Genomic DNA, 22,591 nt, shown 5'->3' on the forward strand with positions numbered 1-22,591 from the left:
TGTTCCAATGTTCTGTCACCGTCACTGAGAAGAAGTTTCTTCTCATTTTTAAGTGGAATCTCTTGTGTTCCAGTTTGTACCCACTGCCCCTTGTCCTATCATTGGTTGTCACTGAGAAGAGCCTGGCTCCATCCTCATGACACTCACCCTTTATATATTTGTAGACATTAATGAGGTCACCCCTCAGTCTCCTCCAAGCTAAAGAGACCCAGCTCCCTCAGCCTTTCTTCATAAGGGAGGTGCTCCACTCCCTTAATCATCTTCATGGCTCTGTGCTGGACTCTCCAGCAGTTCCCTGTCCTTGAACTGAGGGGCTCAGGACTGGACACAATATTCCAGGTGTGGTCTCACCAGGGCAGAGTAGAGGGAAAGGAAAACCTCTCTTGACCTGCTAACTGCTCCCCTTCTAATACACCCCAGGTGCAAGTTGTCCTCTAGTTCTAAGTAGACAGCTGAATAAACTATCGTGGTAAAGCTCCAACGTTTTGGTGAGCTACACTCACACTGGGAAGCCTGTTGTAGTATAGCAAATGTGCATAGCTGCACCAAGAGAATATTCTTACTCTAAACAGGGCTTGGATGCCTCTCTTCCGTAATCCAGGGCAGTTTTCTAAGTGAATATAGCAGTGAGAGCTCCACAAACCCACATCTAAGGCTTCTCATGAGATAAACAGAAAATTTTGCAAGTTTACAAGCTGGTGTTTCTGGTTGTCTACAGACTCAGACAGATGGTACCATACTAGTTTAAACCAATTGTGCCTTCGGTATCTATTCTATGCCTATATAGGCCAGTTACATTTTTAAAAAATGAAATATCAACTTTGATAGCAAAGTTCTTTGTCAAGAATTTGACTTCATAGATTGAAGATCATTGGAATGGATATGTGGCAACTTGACCATAAGAAGAAAAGATCAGAGTGACCAAGCTCTGCTCTAAACTTTACCCAGCATATATTTGATTCTATGCACGCAGTTAAACTAAAGCCTAGTTTCTGTGCTTTTTTTGGTAGGTTTTGGATCAGCCTAAGTATGAAGATAACCTGTACATGTATCTTTACTTTGTCATCTTTATCATATTTGGATCATTCTTTACCTTGAACCTTTTCATTGGTGTCATCATAGACAATTTCAACCAGCAGAAAAAGAAGATAAGTACTTCATCATTATTCTGAAAAGAAAGCTAAAAAAATACTTATTTTTGGTCCACACACAATAACTTTATTAATAAAATATTACTTTTCATTTTATGATAAATTAAGATGTGCTCTGCATATTAAATACATTAAATTATTAAAGCTTATTATTTGGCTTGATGAGGATTTGATGGACAAGTGATAACATATGTCTATCCATGGTTAGTAAAATACTCAAAGTCATCTTTGTAAAGATGTGAATTTCAGGCTGGAGTCTATAATAGACTCAAAAAGGCTAACCATTGAAAAGGCTAAATGTAACTATAGAAACTCTTAGCTCTACTGCCTTCATGTCTCCAAGATCAGCAGTGTGGATTTCTGAACTCTAATAACAAACATTGTATTATCTTTATTTGTACTCTCCTTAGCCTTTTTATTTTGTCAACACTGCCTCAAAAGGTGTCAGTGTTTCAGCTGCAGAACTTAACTAAATTATCTGGCTACAAAAAGTGCTATTGGAGCAGGAGAAGTGCTGTTGGATCCGTGTGCTGAAATGGTTTGTGATGGAGAGAAATTGTCTTTTTTTTCTACCCATTCCAGTTAGTAGTTTCAGGATCTCCTCCTTCAAGTTCTGCCCCAGTTGAGCAAAAAGAGTTGTGAAATATGACCATCTGGATATTTACTAATTCTCCTTTGGTATCATAGATATCAGTTCTGAAATTTTGCCAAAATTTACTCTAGAGAAAAAACAAGAGGAGGGGATTAGAATATTTTATTAGTTTGTGCCTCTGAAATAACTGATGGAGTTGAGTAGAACAAAGAAAAAGCACCTCTCCTTCCTCTGTACCTCCCATCTCACCAATGAAATGCAGATGTCTGCCACAAACAATGCAAAAATCATCCTAAACATTGAGTGGAATATGTAAAGCAATTCTTCTATTACCAAAGTACTAATAATCATAATAAAAGGGGATTTTTATCTCTGTCCTACCTTTTCCCACAGATGAGAATGTGAACAAGAGTGATAATTACTATTCAGTGTCTTTGTTTATATGTAATCAATAGAGATACATGATTGTAACCAGTTTTTGTCTTTTTGGTTTACTTTGGAGGTCAAGACATTTTTATGACAGAAGAACAGAAAAAATACTACAACGCAATGAAAAAATTAGGTTCAAAGAAACCACAAAAGCCTATACCTCGACCAGCAGTAAGAATAAAAAGATTTTCTGTTATTTTTATGTTTATTTAAAAATGAGATTGTTTCAGTTATGCTATAGGCTGAATTAAGTTGTAACGTAAAAGACCAAGTGATATAAGAAAAGCCTTATTCATCTGAAATTCAATGTTTTTTTCTCTTTTGTAGTCTAACTATGGAGGACTCTTCCCTTCCCTTTTTCCCTGCCTCATTTTCTCTCCGCTGATGGCAATGACATTTTATGTGGCATTTTTTCAAAACACTAGTTTGATTAAAACCATTAATTGTGGTATATTTGTCAAAATATATGAAAGCCTTAGGGCACAGGCTTTTTCAGTCATGAAGAAAGACTCTGAAAGTGCTGTATAGGGGCAAGTTAGTGTATCATTGCCTGAAAATAAGTCCTTTTTGCCCCTCACATTCCTGTTGCACAGTCCATACAAGGGTTTGCTCTCCTGAGCAAGGGCTACCCTAGCACTGGAGAGCAGTTCTAGCTGGGGCAGAGGGACTCCAGGTCTGCAAGTCTACTTTGGATTGTGGAACCTGCTCAGTGGCCAGTCCAACCACCAGTAAATTCTCTATAGCTTAAAAATGGAAGAAATAGGTTTAAAGTATTTTGGTGGCATGAAGAGCACTGAACTTGGGGCTTGAAAACTTTGCAAGTTTTCTGGGAAATGAAGTGCTATTAACTCTCAGCCCGCTCACACCCTCCTCCCCTCCGCTGCTTTAGGTTTTTTTTCAAATTTTGCTAAGCTAAGCATTCAGTTAATAGTCTGTGTCACAAAAGGTTACAGTGAACTGGTTCAGGCTGGCAAAGTCTCCTTTGCAACTTTAAAAACATGCACCATTTATATTTTGAAGTCATCCCTATAATGCTTATAAGCATAGTAGTTGCATTTCTATTTCATTCGTGTTTACATGTACAAATTGGAAAATTCATACAAATGGAGGACTTCAGCAAAGTCATGAAATTCCCTTCATACTAAATTTAAAAAAATTTCTAGCAATTTTGAAAAAGAAATTTTACCCAATACATATTGTAATGAATCTTTTTCTTTCCTTCCCCAGAACAAATTCCAAGGCATGGTCTTTGATTTTGTAACAAAACAAGCATTTGATATCAGTATCATGATACTTATCTGCCTTAACATGGTTACCATGATGGTAGAAACAGATGATCAAAGTGAAGACATGGAAAACATTTTATATTGGATTAACTTGGTGTTTATTGTACTTTTCACTGGAGAATGTGTCCTGAAATTGATTTCACTTCGCCATTACTACTTCACTATTGGCTGGAATATTTTTGATTTTGTGGTTGTCATTCTCTCCATAGTAGGTAAGAACAATTAATTTTTATGAAATGGCTAATTCTGTGGAAACTGAAAAATTTTTGGCATGTAAAGTCTATGTATATTTTGGTTCAACATTGTCACTAGAAAGTCTGACCACATTTTCTTTTTCTTTTGGCTTCATATTATCCAATAAAATAACAGTATGGTAAGAAATTTTTTAGCAATAACTTTCCTACACTCTCACTTTTTTTTTTAGTTGAAAGTAGATCTTTATTTTGAATTCAATAGAAATTCCTTAGCGTAGAAACAAACCCATACATTAAAGGCAATTTGTGCATAAACTACCAGTGGCAGTTGCAGGAAAAGAGCCCAGCAATCCAAAATCCAAGAACAATATCTGTGTGGGACTGTTGTTAGGCTAGCATGCAAGCACCCCAGACAGGAGCATAAAACCCTCAGCTTAATTCAGAGGTTTGTTTGATCCTGAGAGGATTTATGCCAGAGCTAGAGTGAGCAACCAGAGAAGTAGAGCTGAAGCAGATATAGTAATAAATACATGAGTCCACTCTTTGCTTTATTTAGAGCTGAAAACCTGAAAGAATGTGAGTAAATATTCCGTCATTTAACCTCTTAGAACTCCATAATATGCAAATCAGTTTTGCCATTTTTTATGGAAACAGGATGCAATTATTTTTCTGCTTTGAGGCTCGATTCTTCTACTCCTCAGTGAGTTCTAAGAAGCCTTTTTATTATCAGTTTGTTTATGTTTGGAATTGCTGTGTCATTAATACTAAACTTGCGGTCAGGTTATTTCTTGTGTGATTAAGAAGTTGCAGTTCTCTTCAAACATACATATTTTCTTTGAATACAAAAACCTTGATTACACAACGTTTTAATAATATAATAGTATAAGTATGATCTTTCTTCAGACTAACTGAGATTATTTTTATTACAGTTAAACAGAAAGCTATTCTGGTCTCCACATTTGCTAGTCTACATACACTAGTTATCAGTTTGTGCTAAAAAAGACTGATGTTGTGTATTTGTGTTTCTGTTTGCATACACAGTCATACAACTAATAGTTAGAAATGTCATTGATGCAGTTTTTCACTATTCTGCAAATTACTTCAGAACTTCTATTGGGATTTATGGGTTTTCAAAGCATGCCAAACTGTAAAGGTTTTGTAAAAACAACTAAATGGTTCATTTCTAAAATCTGTTCAAATATCCTATTATTCTAAAGTCCTACAATGTTTGCAGGATAAATCTTCAGCAGTAATTTTTAAATGTAATAGTATTCTTTACTAATTTAACTTGTTTTTCAACAGGTATGTTCTTAGCTGAGATGATTGAGAAATATTTTGTGTCCCCCACACTGTTCAGAGTCATCCGACTTGCCAGAATCGGTCGAATCCTGCGTCTCATTAAAGGCGCTAAGGGAATCCGCACTCTGCTTTTTGCTTTGATGATGTCTCTTCCTGCTCTGTTCAACATTGGTCTGCTGCTGTTCCTGGTCATGTTTATCTATGCGATATTTGGCATGTCCAACTTTGCCTATGTCAAGAGGGAAGTTGGGATTGATGACATGTTCAACTTTGAAACGTTTGGCAACAGCATGATCTGCCTGTTTCAAATCACCACATCTGCTGGCTGGGATGGTTTGCTTGCCCCAATTCTTAACAGTGGGGAGCCGGACTGTGACCCCCATAAAGACCACCCGGGAAGCTCTGTGAAAGGTGACTGCGGCAACCCTTCCGTTGGGATTTTCTTCTTTGTCAGCTACATTATCATCTCATTTCTGGTAGTGGTGAACATGTACATTGCTGTGATTCTGGAGAACTTCAGTGTTGCTACTGAAGAAAGCGCTGAACCCTTGAGCGAGGATGACTTCGAGATGTTCTACGAAGTCTGGGAGAAGTTTGATCCTGATGCAACACAATTCATAGAGTTCAGTAAGCTATCAGATTTTGCAGCCTCCTTAGATCCTCCTCTTCTAATAGCAAAGCCCAACAAAGTCCAGCTTATTGCGATGGATCTGCCCATGGTGAGCGGTGACAGAATTCACTGCCTTGACATCTTGTTTGCTTTCACAAAGCGTGTTTTGGGGGAAAGCGGGGAGATGGACGCCCTCAGAATACAGATGGAAGATCGGTTTATGGCAGCCAATCCTTCTAAAGTCTCCTATGAACCAATTACAACTACATTAAAACGCAAACAGGAGGAAGTATCTGCTGTCATTATTCAGCGTGCTTTCAGACGTCACCTTTTAAGGCAAAAAGTCAAAAAAGTTTCATGTATATTTAATCAGGATAAAGGTAAAGATGAGGATGATCTGCCTGTGAAAGGAGATATGATTATGGATAAACTAAATGAGAACTCTACTCCAGAAAAAACAGATATGACCCCATCCACAACCTCCCCACCATCCTATGATAGCGTAACAAAGCCAGACAAGGATAAGTATGAAAAAGACAAATCAGAAAAAGAAGATAAAGGTAAAGACAGCAGGGAAAGTAAAAAGTAACAGGGAATTCTGTTTGTTATAAACTGTTTACAGCCCAAGAAAGTATGTATTTGTGTCAACAGGACTCCTATAGGAGGTACATGCCAAACTGACAGTTTTTACATATATAAATATATATATAATTATATATATATATATAAAAGGTCAGTGCCTATAACAAGACAGTGACCCCTCGTCATCAAACTGCAACTCTGTGAAACAGGGTAACATCTTGACAGGAGGTTGTTGTTTTTATTACCAGCTGACACTGCTGAAGAGAAGATAAAATGGCCAATCAGACCGTAGGGACCAGTTGAAAAAAAAGGTGCGAACCTATGAATCTCTGTGTTTTAACATGAAACACACAGTACAAAAATTGTATCCACTGCTTGCATTTCAACAGCCACATTTGCCATATTTTTACAAAAATCAGTGTTGGTGAATTTATCATTTTTTAATTCACAGGTTGTTTACTATTATATGTGACTATTTTTGTAAATGGGTTTTATGTTGGGGAAGGGGGTATGAGAACCAGGTGTTCTGCTCTCGAATTCTCTATAATGTACAGACAGAAGTGATCTGCATGAAGGCATGCTGCACTTGTAGTTCATGCATGGAAAAACATGACGTCGCACAACGCAGCAGAGTCTGACTACTTCCATGTTTCAGGGTGGCTTTATATTTTGAGGTGCTTAATAACAGTATCCATCTAGTATCTCATCCAGACAAATCTTAATGTGCCTGTAAAGTCCCATAGAGTCTACAATAATAGAACAGATGTTTTATTTTTTCATAAGTCATTTAACTGTAGTTGACCGAACTCTGCATTACAAAATTTACGGAGGGAAGTAGAGTCCATTTTTAAGTATTCTTCTGTAGGAAACTGCTTACCTGAAATTGGGAAATTGAATTTACCAAAAATCCCCCAAATTTAAGGATTATGAAGTTGTTCTGCTTCACCCTGCAGTATCGTTTAGCCATCTTCTGCTCTCAGCAAGGTTGACATTGTATGCGTTGGTTAAAAAAGTATCGTCTATGTAAATAGTTATTTTATCCTGTGGTGCATGTTTGAGCAAACAAATAATGACCTGTGCACAATATTTATTGCATCAAATATGTACCACAATAAGTGTAGTTTGCAAGCTCTCAACAGCTAATATGAAGTATTCTGTACCATTAGAGATAGTTTGGAAGCTATCACTGATGCATGTTTATCTTGCCTTTGCTGCTGTAATTTTACTCCTTCCACTGTTCAAAGTCTAATATGGGAAGCCATATCTCAGTGGTTAAGTGAAACAAAGTGTTCAATTGGTCATCATTCTTTCACGACATCAAGCAATAGTTTGCAGCTACTTAACAGCTTCTTGCTTTGCATTAAAAATTTTAAGTGACTACTGTACGGTGTATAGTTGGACTGTACAGGATATGTTGCAAACTGCTTAATCTGTTGAAAAATACATGGATAGAATTTTCTAAGAAAATATAAATATTGTAAAAAATACCATTTAATTTTATTTTTCAGCAGTTTGTACATAAAATAAGAAATGAGAATTATCTTCAGGTTGATGTCACTGTCACTTTTGTTACTTTCTATCCATAGCACTTTTTAATTCAAGAACTTCACAAACTAAGAAACAAAGGAAGGAATGGGGTAGCTTTAGGTTTCTGCTTTTTTATTAGTACTGTATTTTTGCACACATTTTAATGTGAGATAAGTTTCAAACTGAGTCCAAAATGCACTTGCTTCCAAATAGATATAACTTGTAATTGAAATGTGGTGGGGAAGATTTGTTTAAAATTCTAGCACTGCCTGCATCAGAAGTCTCAAGGTAGTCTTTTTATTCATGAAATCTTTACCAGTGTTTGTTTACATAGACTGTTCTTATTCTTGTTAATTCATGCTGCACTAGAACTGTTCTAAATATAATATGGGATCCACAATGTTTTGGTTTGTTTATTTTTTTTTTCCACAAGAATTAAATAGCAAACTTGTATAATTGATCACATCAGGACATTTTGTGTTTCTTACACAAGCAAAAATTCAATGTTGACTCCTCCTTTTACAAAAATATTGACTTGTGTGTCGGTGAACTGCATGCAGGAAAATGCTATTACCATAAAGAACAGTAAACCACATTACAGTTGAGCCAAAAGAATAAAGACTTCATTTTTTATTGTATTTAATTGTTCTGTCTTTGTTTCATCACTAAAAACTATTTGCTTTCAAGATGTACTATGAAAATAAAATCTGAATATATAAAATGTTAGAAATAAGGAGCAGTGAATAAAACTCACCATAATAATAGAATTGTGAAAAGTAAAAAATTGAAGTCATATACTTTCAGAAATATTTTAATATTATTTGTTCTTAACACTCTTCAGGTTATTAATCCTATTTAAAACTATTCTACAGTAGGATAATGTTTATGTGTAGATGATGCTTAAACCCCCTTCTCATGTCAGGTATTCTGAGACAACTAGAAAAACAGATGGTAAAGAAACTATCTAGCTATTAAGGCTGCAAACCAGTATGTATAATTTCAATGGTATTTTGCATTTGAAATGAAGAACTATCTTTGTGTTATAAGAAAAAAAAACTTCACAATTTGTGAAATATTCATAATTTATTTATTATCATTTATTATTTTGCTTTAAGACATGAGGGGTAGAAGTCAGCAGAAACTTTGCTGGAAGTTTTGGTAAAGCATCAAATTCATAGGGGCTTTTTAAATCTTAGGGTGCTGAATGGAATTAAAATGTGAAAAATACTGTAAATTTTAAACTTCTCTGGTGAATTTACAGACAATACTTTTCCCTGTCAGGGGCTGGCATGCATGGAAGGGCTGATGCAAGAATGCAGAAGGTAGGTGTAGAACAGGCATTGCAGGAGTGGCAGCCATGGAACTGAGAAGAATTTTGAATTTGGAGGAAAATAAAAGTATTCATTGTGCCAGTCTTGTCATGCAAATTACCTAATCTATTGCCACCTTACAGAGTCCTGCATGAGATGCTTGGAATTACGTTGGAGAATGCCTGGTGTAAAAGTATTTCTTTTCCCCTAGCAGTGCTTCCTATACTTTGAGACACAAAGCAGTGTCCTGAAAAACTGAAGGAAAATAAATTGTCATTAGGCTTTCTTTTGACTGTGACATATGACTATCTTCTCAATGCATTAAAACGAGATTTCATTTCCATTGTTGCACAGTCATCTCTGATCCTTTTAAAAAAACATGCCAGAATTGGTTCTGAATAAAACAGCATTTTTGACACTGAAGGCAGTAGAGCTGAATTTTTAGGTGGCAATCACATTTCAGTGCTCTTTCCAAAAAGAAATTTTCTCTGTTGTAAAGTAATGCCTCAAAGGTAGGATATACTCTCAACAAATTAAAAGCTAAGGAAAATATGCACAAACTCTAATAATCATTGTTGATGTGCAGACTTTTACCTCTGTAGAGTATCAGGAAAACCAGACATACCCATTCAGGGATGTGATGTGGAAGTGCTGGCTTTGGGTGTGGGCTCCACACCGGGAGAAACACTTCCAAATGGAGCAGCTTTTTTCTCTTGAGTTTTCAAGAGATTATTTACTCCAAACAAGATTATTGCTATACCAGTGTAGCAAGCTCTAAGGCCACAGTGTTGCAATTAGATTTTTTACCTCTGCCTATGAGAAGAGTTGCTAGGGTAGGGTCTGAAATACAAAGAGATTAGAGAATCTGAAATTCTGTAATTACGGCTGGATGGTGCATTTTGTGGACGGAAAGGTATTGAAGAAAACGCAGATACATATATTTGTATGAATTAGATCATTTGGAAAGTATTTAATAGGCTTCTTCCAGGGATTTATACTTAACAGAAAACTAGTACAGTTAAAAAAAGCCCACAAAAGAACTCAAACCAGGCAAGCAGATACGTTTTTGCTTGCGTCTCCCTTCTCCCTTTTTTTTTTTCTGTAGCCTTATTAAGAACACCTGCTGACACACTGAAAACCAATTACACACAAGTTTATTCACTACAGCAATCTCCTGCATTTTATCCACTTGGTTACAGCAGGATCCCGGCGTCCCCTCCTTCCCTCCCTCCGCCCCCGCAGCAGTCGGGGCTGAACTGAGGCGTGGGAGAAACAAGCGGTCAAGGAGCCCCGTTAACCTTTCCCTGCGGCTGGTTCCCAAGCCGCAGCGAGCGCTCCCGGAGGCCGGGGCGGCACTGCGCGGGCGGCTTTCCCCGCTTCCTGCCGGGAGGCAGCTGCCGCGGCCCCATCAGCGCCGGCACAGCGCCGCTCCCCGGCCGCTCCGCGCCCGTGCGCCTCGGCCAGCGCCGCCCCATCCTCCGCTGGGCCGGTCGGGCGAGGCGCGGCATGGAGCGGCGGCTGCGGGCTGTCTCCCGGGCGGGCAGGTGGTGAGCGCCCGCTCCAGCCCGGCGGCCGCCGTTTGGCTCAGGACGCGCCCGCGTCTGCAGCCGCCGGGGACAGGTAAGCGGAGAGCGAGGAACGGCGCGCGGCGAGGGCGCCGCGAGCCGGGCGTACCGGGGCGGCTGGCTGCCGGGGGACGCAGCGAGCGCCGGGCGCGAGGCGGGGGCCGCGCGGCGCGTCTGCGGGCGGCCCGGGAAGGCGGCGCGCGGCGGCCCCGGCCCAACGGCTGGCGAGGGCGGCCCCGGCCGTTGGCAGGTGAGGGCGGCGCGAGAGAGCCGGCGGCCTGCGGGAGCCGTGGGGGGTCTCCCCGGCTCGGGAAGCGCCGCGTGCAGGTCTGTCCGCGGGCGGTGGAGGGCCGGGAGACAAGTGTTCCTGGTGGTCGTGTTATTCGTGACTGCCCGCGTAGCACCGGTAACCTCGGCGGTGGCAGGATTAGTTGAAACAACAGTTTTTCACGTGAGGGCCCTTAGGCGCGTTGGGTGTGTGTAACTGCCGAGGAGACTGTGGAGCAAGGGTGCACCCGTTGCTAGCCCAGCAGCCGGGGGTTTCTTTGTGGGGAACAGCACGAACTCCAGTCGTACCAGGGGTTTGTAAATGGTCCAGAGGGAGCAGCTGTGTGGAAATCGAAGGCGTTCCGGATCCTCGCCTGTAAAACTGACCTTCCTGGTGTTTGTGATGCCCGAGGCATACAGGGACGAGGTGAGGTGGCCTGTGATGCCCCTTCAGGGCTGCATGGGTTTTAGCTGTTCCCCAGGGGCTGCAGGTACTGCTCCGCCTCCGGCTGTGCCGAGCGGCTCGGAGCCCCTTGGTGAAGTGCCACGCTGTCCTGTGACAGTGCTGGGTGTAGGGGCTGCGCGGGCATAGCTGGTGTAGCCACAGCTGTCTGCTGGGATAGCGGCATAAATGGGGAATGTTTCATGGGCTTTCTATATACTACGTGGTTCTGGATAAATCCTGTGCTGCTGCAAGATTGTGCTAGTCCTCTTTGAGAAGCTGTATTTGGAACCTGCCTAGCACAGCAAGCTCTGGCTCTGGATGTCACCAGTTGTTTTTTTTTGCCTTCTGGTTTAAGTAGGCGGGAAAAGCAAATTGTTGGCTGGGGGCTGGCACAAACTCATAAAGCTAAACAGGTTGCTTCAGGACATGCTCAGTTTCCCATGTTCTTTCACTTGTACTGGTGAATTGTACCCACCTGATTTTGCAGTGTTCTGAATGAGGATGTATTTTACTAGAGGCAGACTTGTTAACTCAAGTCCACCATAAATGATTGCACATTCACATTTGTCTCCTTTGTTTCATCTGCGTGCAAATTGGAGAATGGTTCTTTTACATAGTATGTGTGGGAAAAAATAAAGCTCTAAGAAGTTTGTAAATTTGGTAAAGTAAATGGTAAAGTAAATAAAGACACAGGAGCACAGGTGCCAGAGGGGCAAACCCTAGGGTGACAAATTCTGTGCTGTTTAGTCTTGTCAGAGGAAAGCAAGCTGTAATAATTGTGATTTCTAAAATAACACTTTTAGAAATTGACCAAAAGGAAAGATCTGCCATTTCTACATGCCTGTTCTTAACTGTGGCATTTAATATATTATTTTTGTGTTTGTTGTGTGATGCATAGTTCAGGCTAGCCCAGCAACATACCTCATTAGTTAAAGGTGACTTACTAAAAATCTCTTCTGTTGTTTAGGACAGAGAATGCAGTAAAAAGTAGGAAAACTAGAGAACTCGGAGATTGTTTCTATTTATCTTTGTTTGTGACTAAGCATCCTATGTTAATATATTTTTAGATATCTTAGATGTAGCTTTTCAGATCTATCTAGCTTTTATGATAAAATAAGCAGAACTTCCTGCAGTGTGTGGTGTAAGTCTGGCTGAACCTAGAGAAATCTAATTGTAAGTTGGGTTAGGTTGCCTCAGATTTCTGGAATATAAACCACTTGAACGTAGGCTGGCTGCTTCTGATACTTCACTCTGTGGGATCCCTTCTTTGTTTAATAGACTGAGCAGTGTTAGCAGCATGCAGTGGTACCTTACTGTGAATTTATCATTGTTTTATGTCTTGTGCCTTACTGTTTAGATTTTGGATTGTCAGGTCGTTCTAATGACAATTTAGAATTATTTTCTGACTTTGTGATTGCATAGCAACGGCTGGTGCAGGGGGAGTGAAAATTAGCAATACGCAACTGCAGGAGGTTGTAATTGGGTTGTTACAACATACATCCAGTATTGTAAATTGTTGCACTTCGTTAACAAATGGCCTTGTAAAGAGGCTACAGATCAGAATACAGCCTGGTTTGGTATTTGTCATGCTGATGGTGCAGTAGAAGTAGCAGCTCATTTTCACCACAGATAGATGATGCAGTGCTCATGTAATACATCAATCTATTTGTTCAAAGTGGAGAACGGGGTGAATGAAGCTGAATTGTGGTTTGGTTTCTTTTCTAAACAGGTAAATATAAAGAGAGTAATCTCCTACAGGCGGTTGATAGTGACTGCTTTAGAGACACAGTGAGCTGGAGGTCCCTGGCAGCAAAGATGTCTGCCTAACAGCTGTATCAGTCTGAGAAAAGCAGAGCATCCGTATTACTGAAATACTTTGACTCATCGAATAAATGCAGTGTTAAATGAAGGACTGGCGTACATACAGGCAAAATTATCTAGAAGGTCAAATATTATAATGCCTTTTTGCTATTTTTAGTATAATTTGTTGTATATTAGCTGTGTTCTTATCTCACAGCCCTTCTGCCTCACCAGTCATCTCTGAGGAAAAGACACTTCTGTTTTTGCGAACTGTAAAAACTTGTCAAATTAATAATGCCATACTATTACTAATATAAAATTTTACCTTGAAAAGTATTGCATGCTTAACTGTTTCACTTTGTTGTAAATTGGTTGACTTCTTGAGAGCAATTTAAATACATTTGCAAGTTTCGCTTTGGTGCCTGTTGCATTTTCCAGGTGAGTACACTCTCCATTGGGAGTGACTTCCACTCCTCTGAATATCCTCAGTTATGTGATGATTTGTCCAAGCATTTTGTGAGACCTGTGCGGTTCTGTGCCAGGGTATGCAGGCTAGGGCAAAAAAGAGAATGGGCATGGGTAACTTGTGGGCAGCTGCCCTAATCTGTGCTCTGGAGAGGGGGATGAAATGAAGAGTTAATCAAAACTAATTGGTTTCAGTGGTTCTACATTCTGTATAATGCCCTGTCTCTGATAAGCAAGTGTTGTTGGAATAGATAAAAAAGTATGTGTTTAAGAACAGATAAAAAAGAATGTATTTCCTAATTAATGGTTCTGCAGAGCTACATGGAACTATGAACCAGTCTGCAGATAAGATTTGTATTCAGTTTCCAAGGTTTGTTTTTGAAGTAGTTTGCCATAATCTGATAATTAAGTAGTTATAATGTTAAAAAATGTATTTTGTTAAAAGAAAAAATTATTATAAAATATGAATTGAGACTGCTTCAACATGCAAAAGCAATTATTGTAGATACAGTTCTGCAAAACTGCTTTCTTCAGGGTTCTTCCCAACTTCATTGTTATGTTACAAATCCACACATCGACCAGAGGTCACATCATTTTACCAGCATTTCTGTGTAGTACTTTTAATGTGGTCTTCTTGAAACATTTTATATCGTATACATATCTGACAGGAAAATAAATCTAGCACCTCTATAAGATTATAATGGGGTGCTGAAAAGGGTATGTTTGATAGCATGAGTTTCATGTTATTACATGGATCCTTTGATCAGCGTGTTGGATTTTTTTTTTCGTGCTTCTGGGAACAGTTTGTATTCAAGTGGGAGTTGCATGACTAGGTTTGATACTGATATTTTTACTTTGCTTTGAAATGTCAATATCTTTCTCAAAGGAATGATAGTCTGTTGTAGTAATCACATGTTGCTGTTTGTTACCTGGGGAGAACAAAGATGCAAAGGGCAAATTGCATGTATAACTAACCTTGAAATATTGTTTTAAACAATTCCATTATAAATCTTGCTTTATACAGTCTATCTTATGCACTATTCATTTTTGTGTGCTTCTTGTCAAATATTTTAGGTTTTGAGTTGTTGTGGGTTTTTTTCTGTGTTATTTTTTTTTTTGATGTGTGTGTGGGGTTTGGTTTTTTTTTTTTTGAAAGATCTTTTTATTGTGCTATGTATAGATGGACTGAACAATGTAAATCGTTAGGGCATTCTTTGTTTTACTGAAAATATGCAAAATATTTGTGGAAGGAGTGTTTTGAAGTAAGATTTGAAGAAGTGTTTCATTTTCAGCTTGAAAATATGCAAGCTTTTTGACGTGAAAACCTGGACTAATGGTAATTTCCCAGCAGACATGTTTCTGTTATAGCCTTGCTATGTCATGACTGGCTTTTTTTTGTGCAGTTCCCATGGCAACAAGGATTTTTGATCTGCAAAGCAGAATACTGTATATGGTTTGAGGGGGTATACATTTTCTTTATTACAGAAGAAATCCTGGTCCATGAAAGCTGATCAGGCATCCTGCTGTCCCCCTGTCCCATCTCTCCCTTAACAATCTTTGTTTTGCCCATAAGATTACCTGTAAATATAAATTCCTATTTGACAAGAATACAGTTACTTGTTCTCATTTTTGACATAGGATAAGAAATGGTGGAAAACTTGTGAAGGCTTACTGTAGTGATAAGCATGGTAAATGTGTCATCTTTCAGGTGAAGCCTTGACAAACGGGGCCATTTTATATGCATATAAATTTTTGTATGTATATATTTGTGAACATTGTATATGTACATAAAAAGTAATGAGAGTTAAAGTTGCTCAGGATTTTCATTGGCTTCTGCTAAAGTTTACTTTGGCTTGGACTTGTTTCCTGGATGCATTCATAATTTTTTTTTTTTTTTTTAAATGGACCTATACATTTTAATGAAAGAAACTTAAAATACAGTGCTTGATTCATCAAGTAAAATTCATCATCAGTTGCAATTATCTTGTGTGGTTTCGTGTGTGTCTGTATCTCTCACATTCTCAGGTGAATACACAGGTGATATGGGATGTAGTTACAGGAGAAGCCTATAATTATGTAACCATGCTTAGGGCATGGGTCATTTTCTGTAAATTAGGTATGTTTGCTGAGGTGGTGATGTTTTTCTAGCTGAGCACTTGTTCCAAAAATATAAGCCAATTGGAATTAGTCAAGTTCCCTCCACACCCCCATTACTTTTTGGGTTTTTTGGGGGAACTGGTAAAAAAAGATAAAATGGGAGTGACGTAGTTACTGAAACAAACAGCATGGGTAAACTAGGCAGTTACTATTTACATTGTAAAAACCTCTGAATAGTACAACTAAGATAGATAATCTTCATGACATGAAAGGCAATGTAGAGATGCATTTAAAGCAAATTTCGAAAGTGAAGTCTGCTGCCAGTGACCTGCTGGTCTTCATGTGGTTTGGGCTGGGAGACCTCTGTCTTCCCCTGCCACTGTCACCACACATACATGTAGGATTATTATGGAATCATGAAGATTAAAAACCACCACATTGATCTCTGCTGCTGAAGCTACTTATCCAAAGACACGCAGTTCTGCTGGAGAAGTACTGTACAGGATATTTCAGTGGTAATAACTTCATCCAAATACCTGTTCGTAAATGATTTTTTCACTAGTGCTGTCATCACCTGTTTGTGTGTGATAGCTATGACAATATAATGTGTATATGAGAGGGAAGCTGAGCTTTGTACCCAGACCTAGGCATGAACACCCTGTATGTATTGAAATGTGCAACAGTCCTGGATTTTTCAAGTGAAGGTAGAGATTTTGAAATGACTGGTGTGGTCTGTGGGGTTGGTTTGTTTGTTTTTTGTCTCTCCCCTGCAGTGGCCTTCTCAGAGGTGGATTAAGCACAGTAAGGTGCACGTAGTTGAGACCTCTGTGTCACCCTTCTCATGAAGATCAGCTTTCAAGTCAATACAGTGCTAATGTTGAAAAAGTGCTTATAGCCTGCAGTGGTGTATCGTTCAGAATGCTGTATGTGACCCTGGAGCATCCTTACATTCAGGAATTCAAGAAAATAAGGGTATGAAAACTGGAATTTTGAAAGTGAGTCTGCAAAGATTTATGGCAACTAATAGCATCTGGCAGTGTACTACATACTACCTCCTTCCCTGCCTCCCAAGCAACCTCAACCCATTTATAAGAGCTTGAAGGTTTATTTTGATACTGTTTTTTTCTGGGTTTGCTTGTAATACTAGGTAGTGCAGTTTTTCACTGACTAATTTGTCCAGTGCTCCCTGAGAATTCAAGAGAAAAGATAGTAACTATAGCTTGGGCTTTATGCTTGAGAACAAGAGTTGTGAGTTGCAACGTCAGATATTTTCCATTGTGTATGGAGAGGATGTGGGGCTGGTGATTCTGCATGAAGCTGGATCAATAGGTCAAACAGATAGCTTCTGTGTCTCTGAGATGCATTAGGAGGAGTGACAATGCGATGACATTATCACTGACCCTAGTCTGTTCTCGGCTATAAATCCTCTGGTTGCAGTCTTCGCTGTTCCTCAGCATGTGCCGTTCACATTTAAGGGCTTTTCAGATAATCTCCATCTGCTACATAATGGAAACAAAACAATTGTGATCTGTGTGGAGCCAGCTGACTCCCTAAGTGGGGATGGAGGCTTGCAAAATACATCTTGTCTTTAAAGAACTTGTTTGTCTGGCTGATCTCATTGACATGCTATGTGCTAGTCACTAGGCTGTCATGGATGAAAAATAAAATGAGGTACTGACTGGGACATACCCGTTTTTTGAGCATGTCAGATGCTGCGTAGCGTGTATTTGTGTTCTCATGTTAGTATACCAGAAATACTGCCCATCCTAATGTCTCTCTAATTGGAAGAAGGGAAAAGCAGCTTGTATGTGAAACATCTCATCAGCATTAAAGTATTTGTAACGTTTATCCTGCATGGGTAATGAGAAGGTAAGCAGCAGGATTTCTTAACTGCAGGTATTCACTAGGTGTCAGTGCATGATCAGACTGATGTTCTCCCTCAGAAGTTCTTTGATTCCTGTACCTCCATTATGAATAGGGATTTTAAAGAAAATTCCTACATTTGTCTCCAGAATATAGCGTGGATTAAATTTAAGAACAGCTAATGATGGGAAGTAATGAATTCGGTATGGTTTTTAGGAGTAGTCTGATAAAAATGCTGATTTAAAAAAATCCAACACATTTTGTGCTTCATAAAGGTAATTTAAAGACTTGGAATAGCCCCTGTGTTGACCATTATCTGGATTTCTTGTCAATAACTGGCATATTACTGATTAAACACTCTACCCGATATTGCTACCTGCCTGGCCAGATTTTAAGACCAATTCTGATCAAGCTTGTCTAAGAACATCTGTAAAAGATAAGAGTAGGAAAACTGTAGAGATTAAAATGGACCATTGTCTAACATATACCTCTCCTTTACACAGATTTACAGAATATAAACACAGCTAACAAGTTCTAAATATAGGAAAGCTTAACTGACTTCCATTGTATATGACTCTCTGACTTTGTGACTCTGAGAATGAAAGCCCATCCTTCAGCTTCAGTTGTCCATTGACTTCGCCAGAACTGTAATCTATTCACAATGATGCAAAAGAGAGCAGATTCTGCCACTGTCTTAAAAATTGTTCCTAACCAAGGGTTAACAATTTATGAGAAATTATTATTTTTGTTTTTAAATGCGACTTCGGGTTTCGTCCAGGACTTCTCATCAGAAGTTGATCTGTCTGAAAAGACAGATCTTTGCTCAGTGACAATATCTTTTATCTTCCATTGTTAGACGTGTCTTAAAATGGGTTTTTGTTTTTTGTGTGGTGGTGGTGGTGGTGTTGTGTTGTTGTTGGGTTTTTTTTGTTTGTTTGTTTTTTTAATAATTCCCCATGCTTGCTTTCTACTGTCCTGCTTTTCATTGCCAGCCGTGACATTCTGTTGGTATGGTTCCTTTGAAGTTCGTGATTCTGCTAAGCATTTTCTTGCAGGCCTGCTGCTGCATTGAAGGTGATTAAAAAGGCATTTGCAACTCAGGAAATCAATTTGGTGGTTCTCTGCAGCAGTAACTTTTAAATTAATACATACAGTGGTTTTAGCATAGAAAATAGAGCTTGTGTCCTTGCAAAATATTCAGAGAGAAATTCAGTCATCCCACATTTCACTGGGGTTACCACCTTGCTGAAATGGATATAGCACAGTAGGATGTCTGAATATCTGAGCTGCTTTAGAGTATAGGCAACTGCATGCACTGAGAATCCAAAGTACTGATCCCTCTTCTGTGGGCGGACTCTTAACAGGATTTTCTCTTTTGCCAATGATAGACATGTACTTGTTTATTGTAGTTGAGAGCATGTCCTAAGAAAGTGAGAGACATGGTTACTGTTCTTTCCTTGGCCTGAACGTGTTCAAATCTATACCTGCATCTTCCAGAAAGGTACCATAATTAACAGGCTATAAAGTAATTTCAGGAACATAGTGCTAAGGAGTGGTCTCTCTTTTCTTTTGGGTGATATTGGATGAAAAGGGGCATAACATTAACCTAATTTTGGGCTATTCAATTGTGTGGAGGGGTATGTGGGCTTTCTCGTTCACAAGTTGTTTTGGAAATAGGGACCAGACTCCTGTTCCTTTCCAAGTGAGTGTTCTAGAAGGCTTTTGCAAATTTGTATGTGAAGATACAGGTGGATTGTTTGCAGAACACTTTTCTTTGGTATGGTTTCACATCACTTGAGGAGTGAATGCATTTTAAATTATCAGCAAAACTATGCACCCATGTTTTGAACTCCACCTTAGCTATGATAGAGCAAAAAGGTAAATAATGACCTTTCTTGTTGCAATGAGCATGACAAACCAAGCACCTTCTGAATTTCTGAAAAGGCAACTGATCTTTCATATAAGTTCTTTAGGGTTTCCCCCACCTTGCTCCCCCCCTCAAAAAAAAAAAAAGTGTGTGTTTGTTTTAACAGTTCTGTTGCTTACAAGCTTTATATTTTTTTTTTTAATTTAACAGCTTAATTTAATGGTGTACTGATAATTTTTAAGATTGAAGATCTTTACCCAGTGCCTATGTTATGTGTAAGTTCTTATCTCTGTTGTGTGTACCATGGTGAATTTTACCTTAAAGAGCTAATTATGGTCTTAAAAAAATACTATAAAAAACTAAATGGAACAGGTAAAGAGTGGCTCCAAGAAAGCACCATTACTGAAAGACTGGTAAATACTGGTTAGTTACGTGTCCTTATGGGCTGGACACGATTTACTCAAATGTTCTCTTTCCCTGTTTTGGTGAGTTGTGCATGTGCAGCACTGAGGATAGGCAATGAGTACTATCAGTGCCTTTCTTAGAAGTGTGCATGGGATAAAGGAGTAGCTCTTTCAATGGCTTCAGGAACTAAATTTTGCACAAGTGTGTTTTAAAATGTAGTAGTTGTATTGGTAGAAATGTAAAGCAACATTAGGGTTTTCTTGACCAGAAATTTGGTTATGAAAAAAATGTTTTATGCTTGTATAATGTACTTGAGGACCATATTCACCATTTGGTCCATTTTCTTTGATAACTGGTTGGCATACAGTTATGCAGAAAATCCAAAATCTGATACAGAAGAACGGTGACTTTCAGATGTTAGTATAGTCTCATGAGCTCTCTATTAAGGTATGTGGACTGATTGTGGGTGATCCCCTCAGTATTAACTGTGCAGGGATAGAAGGGTCCTTTAAAATGAATGCGATCAATATGTGAGGCTGAGGACAGGGTGATTGTAGAATCATGCATGAAGCTGGGCTGGGTGGAGAGAGCAGAAAGGTGTAGGGAAAAACAAAATTAAGCAGACTAGGAGACTGTGCATATGGTTGAAATCAGGATGGTAGCACACAGGGCATAATTTCTCAAATATAAATTAAGCCATTTTTAAATTTTATCCCTTGAAAAATGAGAGATGCCTACAATGCTAACATGGGGCCAGCATCAGATGTTTGGAGGAAGTGTATTTTGGTGTTATCCCTTTCTTAATGTTTTTCTACCTTTCCTGTCTAAATTAGCTGTTTGGCTAACTGCAACATAGCTGTTTAGGCTCAGAATATTCAACTTCCCACATTTATGTATTTGCAAGTTTTATTATGTTGTACCCTCTGCAATGAGGATTTCTGAAAGAACTACTAAAGACTGTCAAAAAAACCCAAAAATATTTATTATATCTGTTTATTATTTAATAAACTTCCAAGAACATTTGAATACACACACATGCACATACAATCTCAAATCAAATTTAAAGCATTTTCTCTAAATGCAGGTTTAGTAACAACATCTGTAGGAATCAGTTAACGTGAGCATTCCATGTAAACTGTGCTTGCTTTTGAATAGGAACTTTGATCCCATGACAGAAATGTAGATATTAAAAACTAATGTTGTAGTTCCTTCATAAATAAATCCCTTATTCATGATCTGGAAAAGAGAGGAGGGAATATATCTTATACTTTCCATGTATGGTCTTTAGTATTTATTAAAGTAATTATTAATAAAATAATTAAAATCTCCAGGCAACCTGGGACATGTGGAAGCATGTTGTTTTTTTTTTTCTTCAGGCATTCTTATGCATAATTGCCAGCTAGGTCAGAACTGGATTGACTTAAAATCAGCATAAAGGTTTCATCAAGTCAGTGCATTAGTAAAGGAAGAAGGAATATAAATAAAAGAAGAAACTCATCTAACCTGCAAAATAAGCAGAAAGAAAAAGAACCCTTATTAATCTTTCAGGTACTCAGCTGTGGTGACTAAGTAAAATCTCATAAGGTGCCTGTCATAGCTGTGAAAAATGGTATTCTTCCCTTAGCTAGCTGTCATTCTGTGTCTGTGTTTCTTCCAAAAGGGGTAATACCTCTCTTTTTTTTTTTTTTTTTTTTTTCTGACAGTGCTGTGCCAGCATTATGCTTCTTACTGGAGCAGATATGGCTGAAAACCAATAATTTTTTTTTACAGCAAATAAAAACTGGATTAGTAAACTTCTTCAGGTTGGCTTAATTTTGTCTTTCAGTCATGAAGTCCACATTAAAAACAAGTTTCTTTTGAACCATAAAGTCTGATGTTTTAGGTTTGTGTACTATAATTTAGTTACAAGAAGTCAATATTTGATTTTGGGGAAGAACTTACTGACTTAGTTGTTGCTATGTAAGTAAGTGAAATTGGAAATAATTTCCATGCTAGAAATCTGCTTTATAAGATAGTTATATATGAATTAATGAAAATCTGTGTCTACTGTCGTACAGGAATTCTTTGCTTACCTTTTCTCTCTTTTGTGTCATGTATTATACCACTTTTGATCTCAGTGAAGGCAGATGACTGTACTCTTGAGTTGATTGAAGGAGCATAAATGGATGTTGGTAAGTGGGTGGGAGTCTCAAGAAGTTGAAATTTATGTAACTTGCATTTCTAAGAGGTGAAAATTAGCCTGCCTTGAATATGTTTCACAATTTTGCCCCGAGATTTGTTCCCAAATGGCACTATTTTCATGGAGGTTTCTAGTTTGATTTTACACAAACTACATATATAAATACACGTATTTAGGGGAAAGGGGAAATTGTTTTGGTTTTGTTTATATAGGAGTAAAGAAAAACTTACCTATTATAACAGAAGTGTTAAGTTCTATTAATGAGTAAAAATGTACGAATGCTGTGGTAAAGTAATCCTATTCTTCTTTCCTGAAGCAATTTTGATTTTCAAACTATAGGGTGAGGTGTTTTCACTGTGCATCACCCATAATTATCCAGCTGCTTCTCCAACCCTGATAGTCATCCCTTAGGCTTCGTTAAATTTAGTCGGTAGGGCATTGTAGCCAATACAACTTGTTGTATGGCTTTTGCATTTTAATACGTTGCTATTTCTGACTGCACAATTCTAGTTTATTCAGAGACTCATGGAAACTGTATCACCCACATCCTATTTGATAGCTTCCCACTATTTAAACTTTGGACTACTGGAATCCTACATGAATTGAGAGATTTCTAAGGCTAGTAGGTGATGGCATCTGTCCCCCATTTGGGAGAAAG

At 38.5% G+C, this 22,591-nt stretch overlaps 2 protein-coding genes across 12 annotated transcripts in view; both read left to right on the forward strand.

Annotated features, from left to right (window-relative positions):
- LOC102092265 (sodium channel protein type 2 subunit alpha) overlaps positions 1-6,490 on the forward strand; it is a 75,771-nt gene extending 69,281 nt beyond the window's left edge. For all 4 annotated transcript variants that reach the window (XM_065068714.1, XM_065068717.1, XM_065068716.1 and 1 more), the window contains exons 24-27: positions 1,011-1,148; positions 2,239-2,343; positions 3,400-3,670; positions 4,955-6,490. In XM_065068714.1, the coding sequence (XP_064924786.1) occupies positions 1,011-1,148; positions 2,239-2,343; positions 3,400-3,670; positions 4,955-6,150 (1,710 nt within the window). In that variant the 3' untranslated portion in view covers positions 6,151-6,490. The remainder of the gene's footprint in view (positions 1-1,010; positions 1,149-2,238; positions 2,344-3,399; positions 3,671-4,954) is intronic.
- Positions 6,491-10,313: 3,823 nt separating this feature from the next.
- The window catches only part of CSRNP3 (cysteine and serine rich nuclear protein 3), a 107,816-nt gene continuing 95,538 nt past the window's right edge, over positions 10,314-22,591 (forward strand). For 2 of the 8 annotated variants that reach the window (XM_065069694.1, XM_065069698.1), the window contains exon 1: positions 10,851-10,872. The gene's annotated coding sequence lies outside the window, so the exon portion shown is untranslated. Of the gene's footprint in view, positions 10,601-10,774; positions 10,796-10,850; positions 10,873-10,937; positions 11,240-22,591 lie in introns of those variants that run through there. The other 6 variants (XM_065069701.1, XM_065069691.1, XM_065069703.1 and 3 more) reach the window with 6 other exon arrangements.

This window comes from Columba livia, chromosome 7, assembly GCF_036013475.1.
Source record: "Columba livia isolate bColLiv1 breed racing homer chromosome 7, bColLiv1.pat.W.v2, whole genome shotgun sequence".
Lineage (NCBI taxonomy): Eukaryota > Metazoa > Chordata > Aves > Columbiformes > Columbidae > Columba > Columba livia.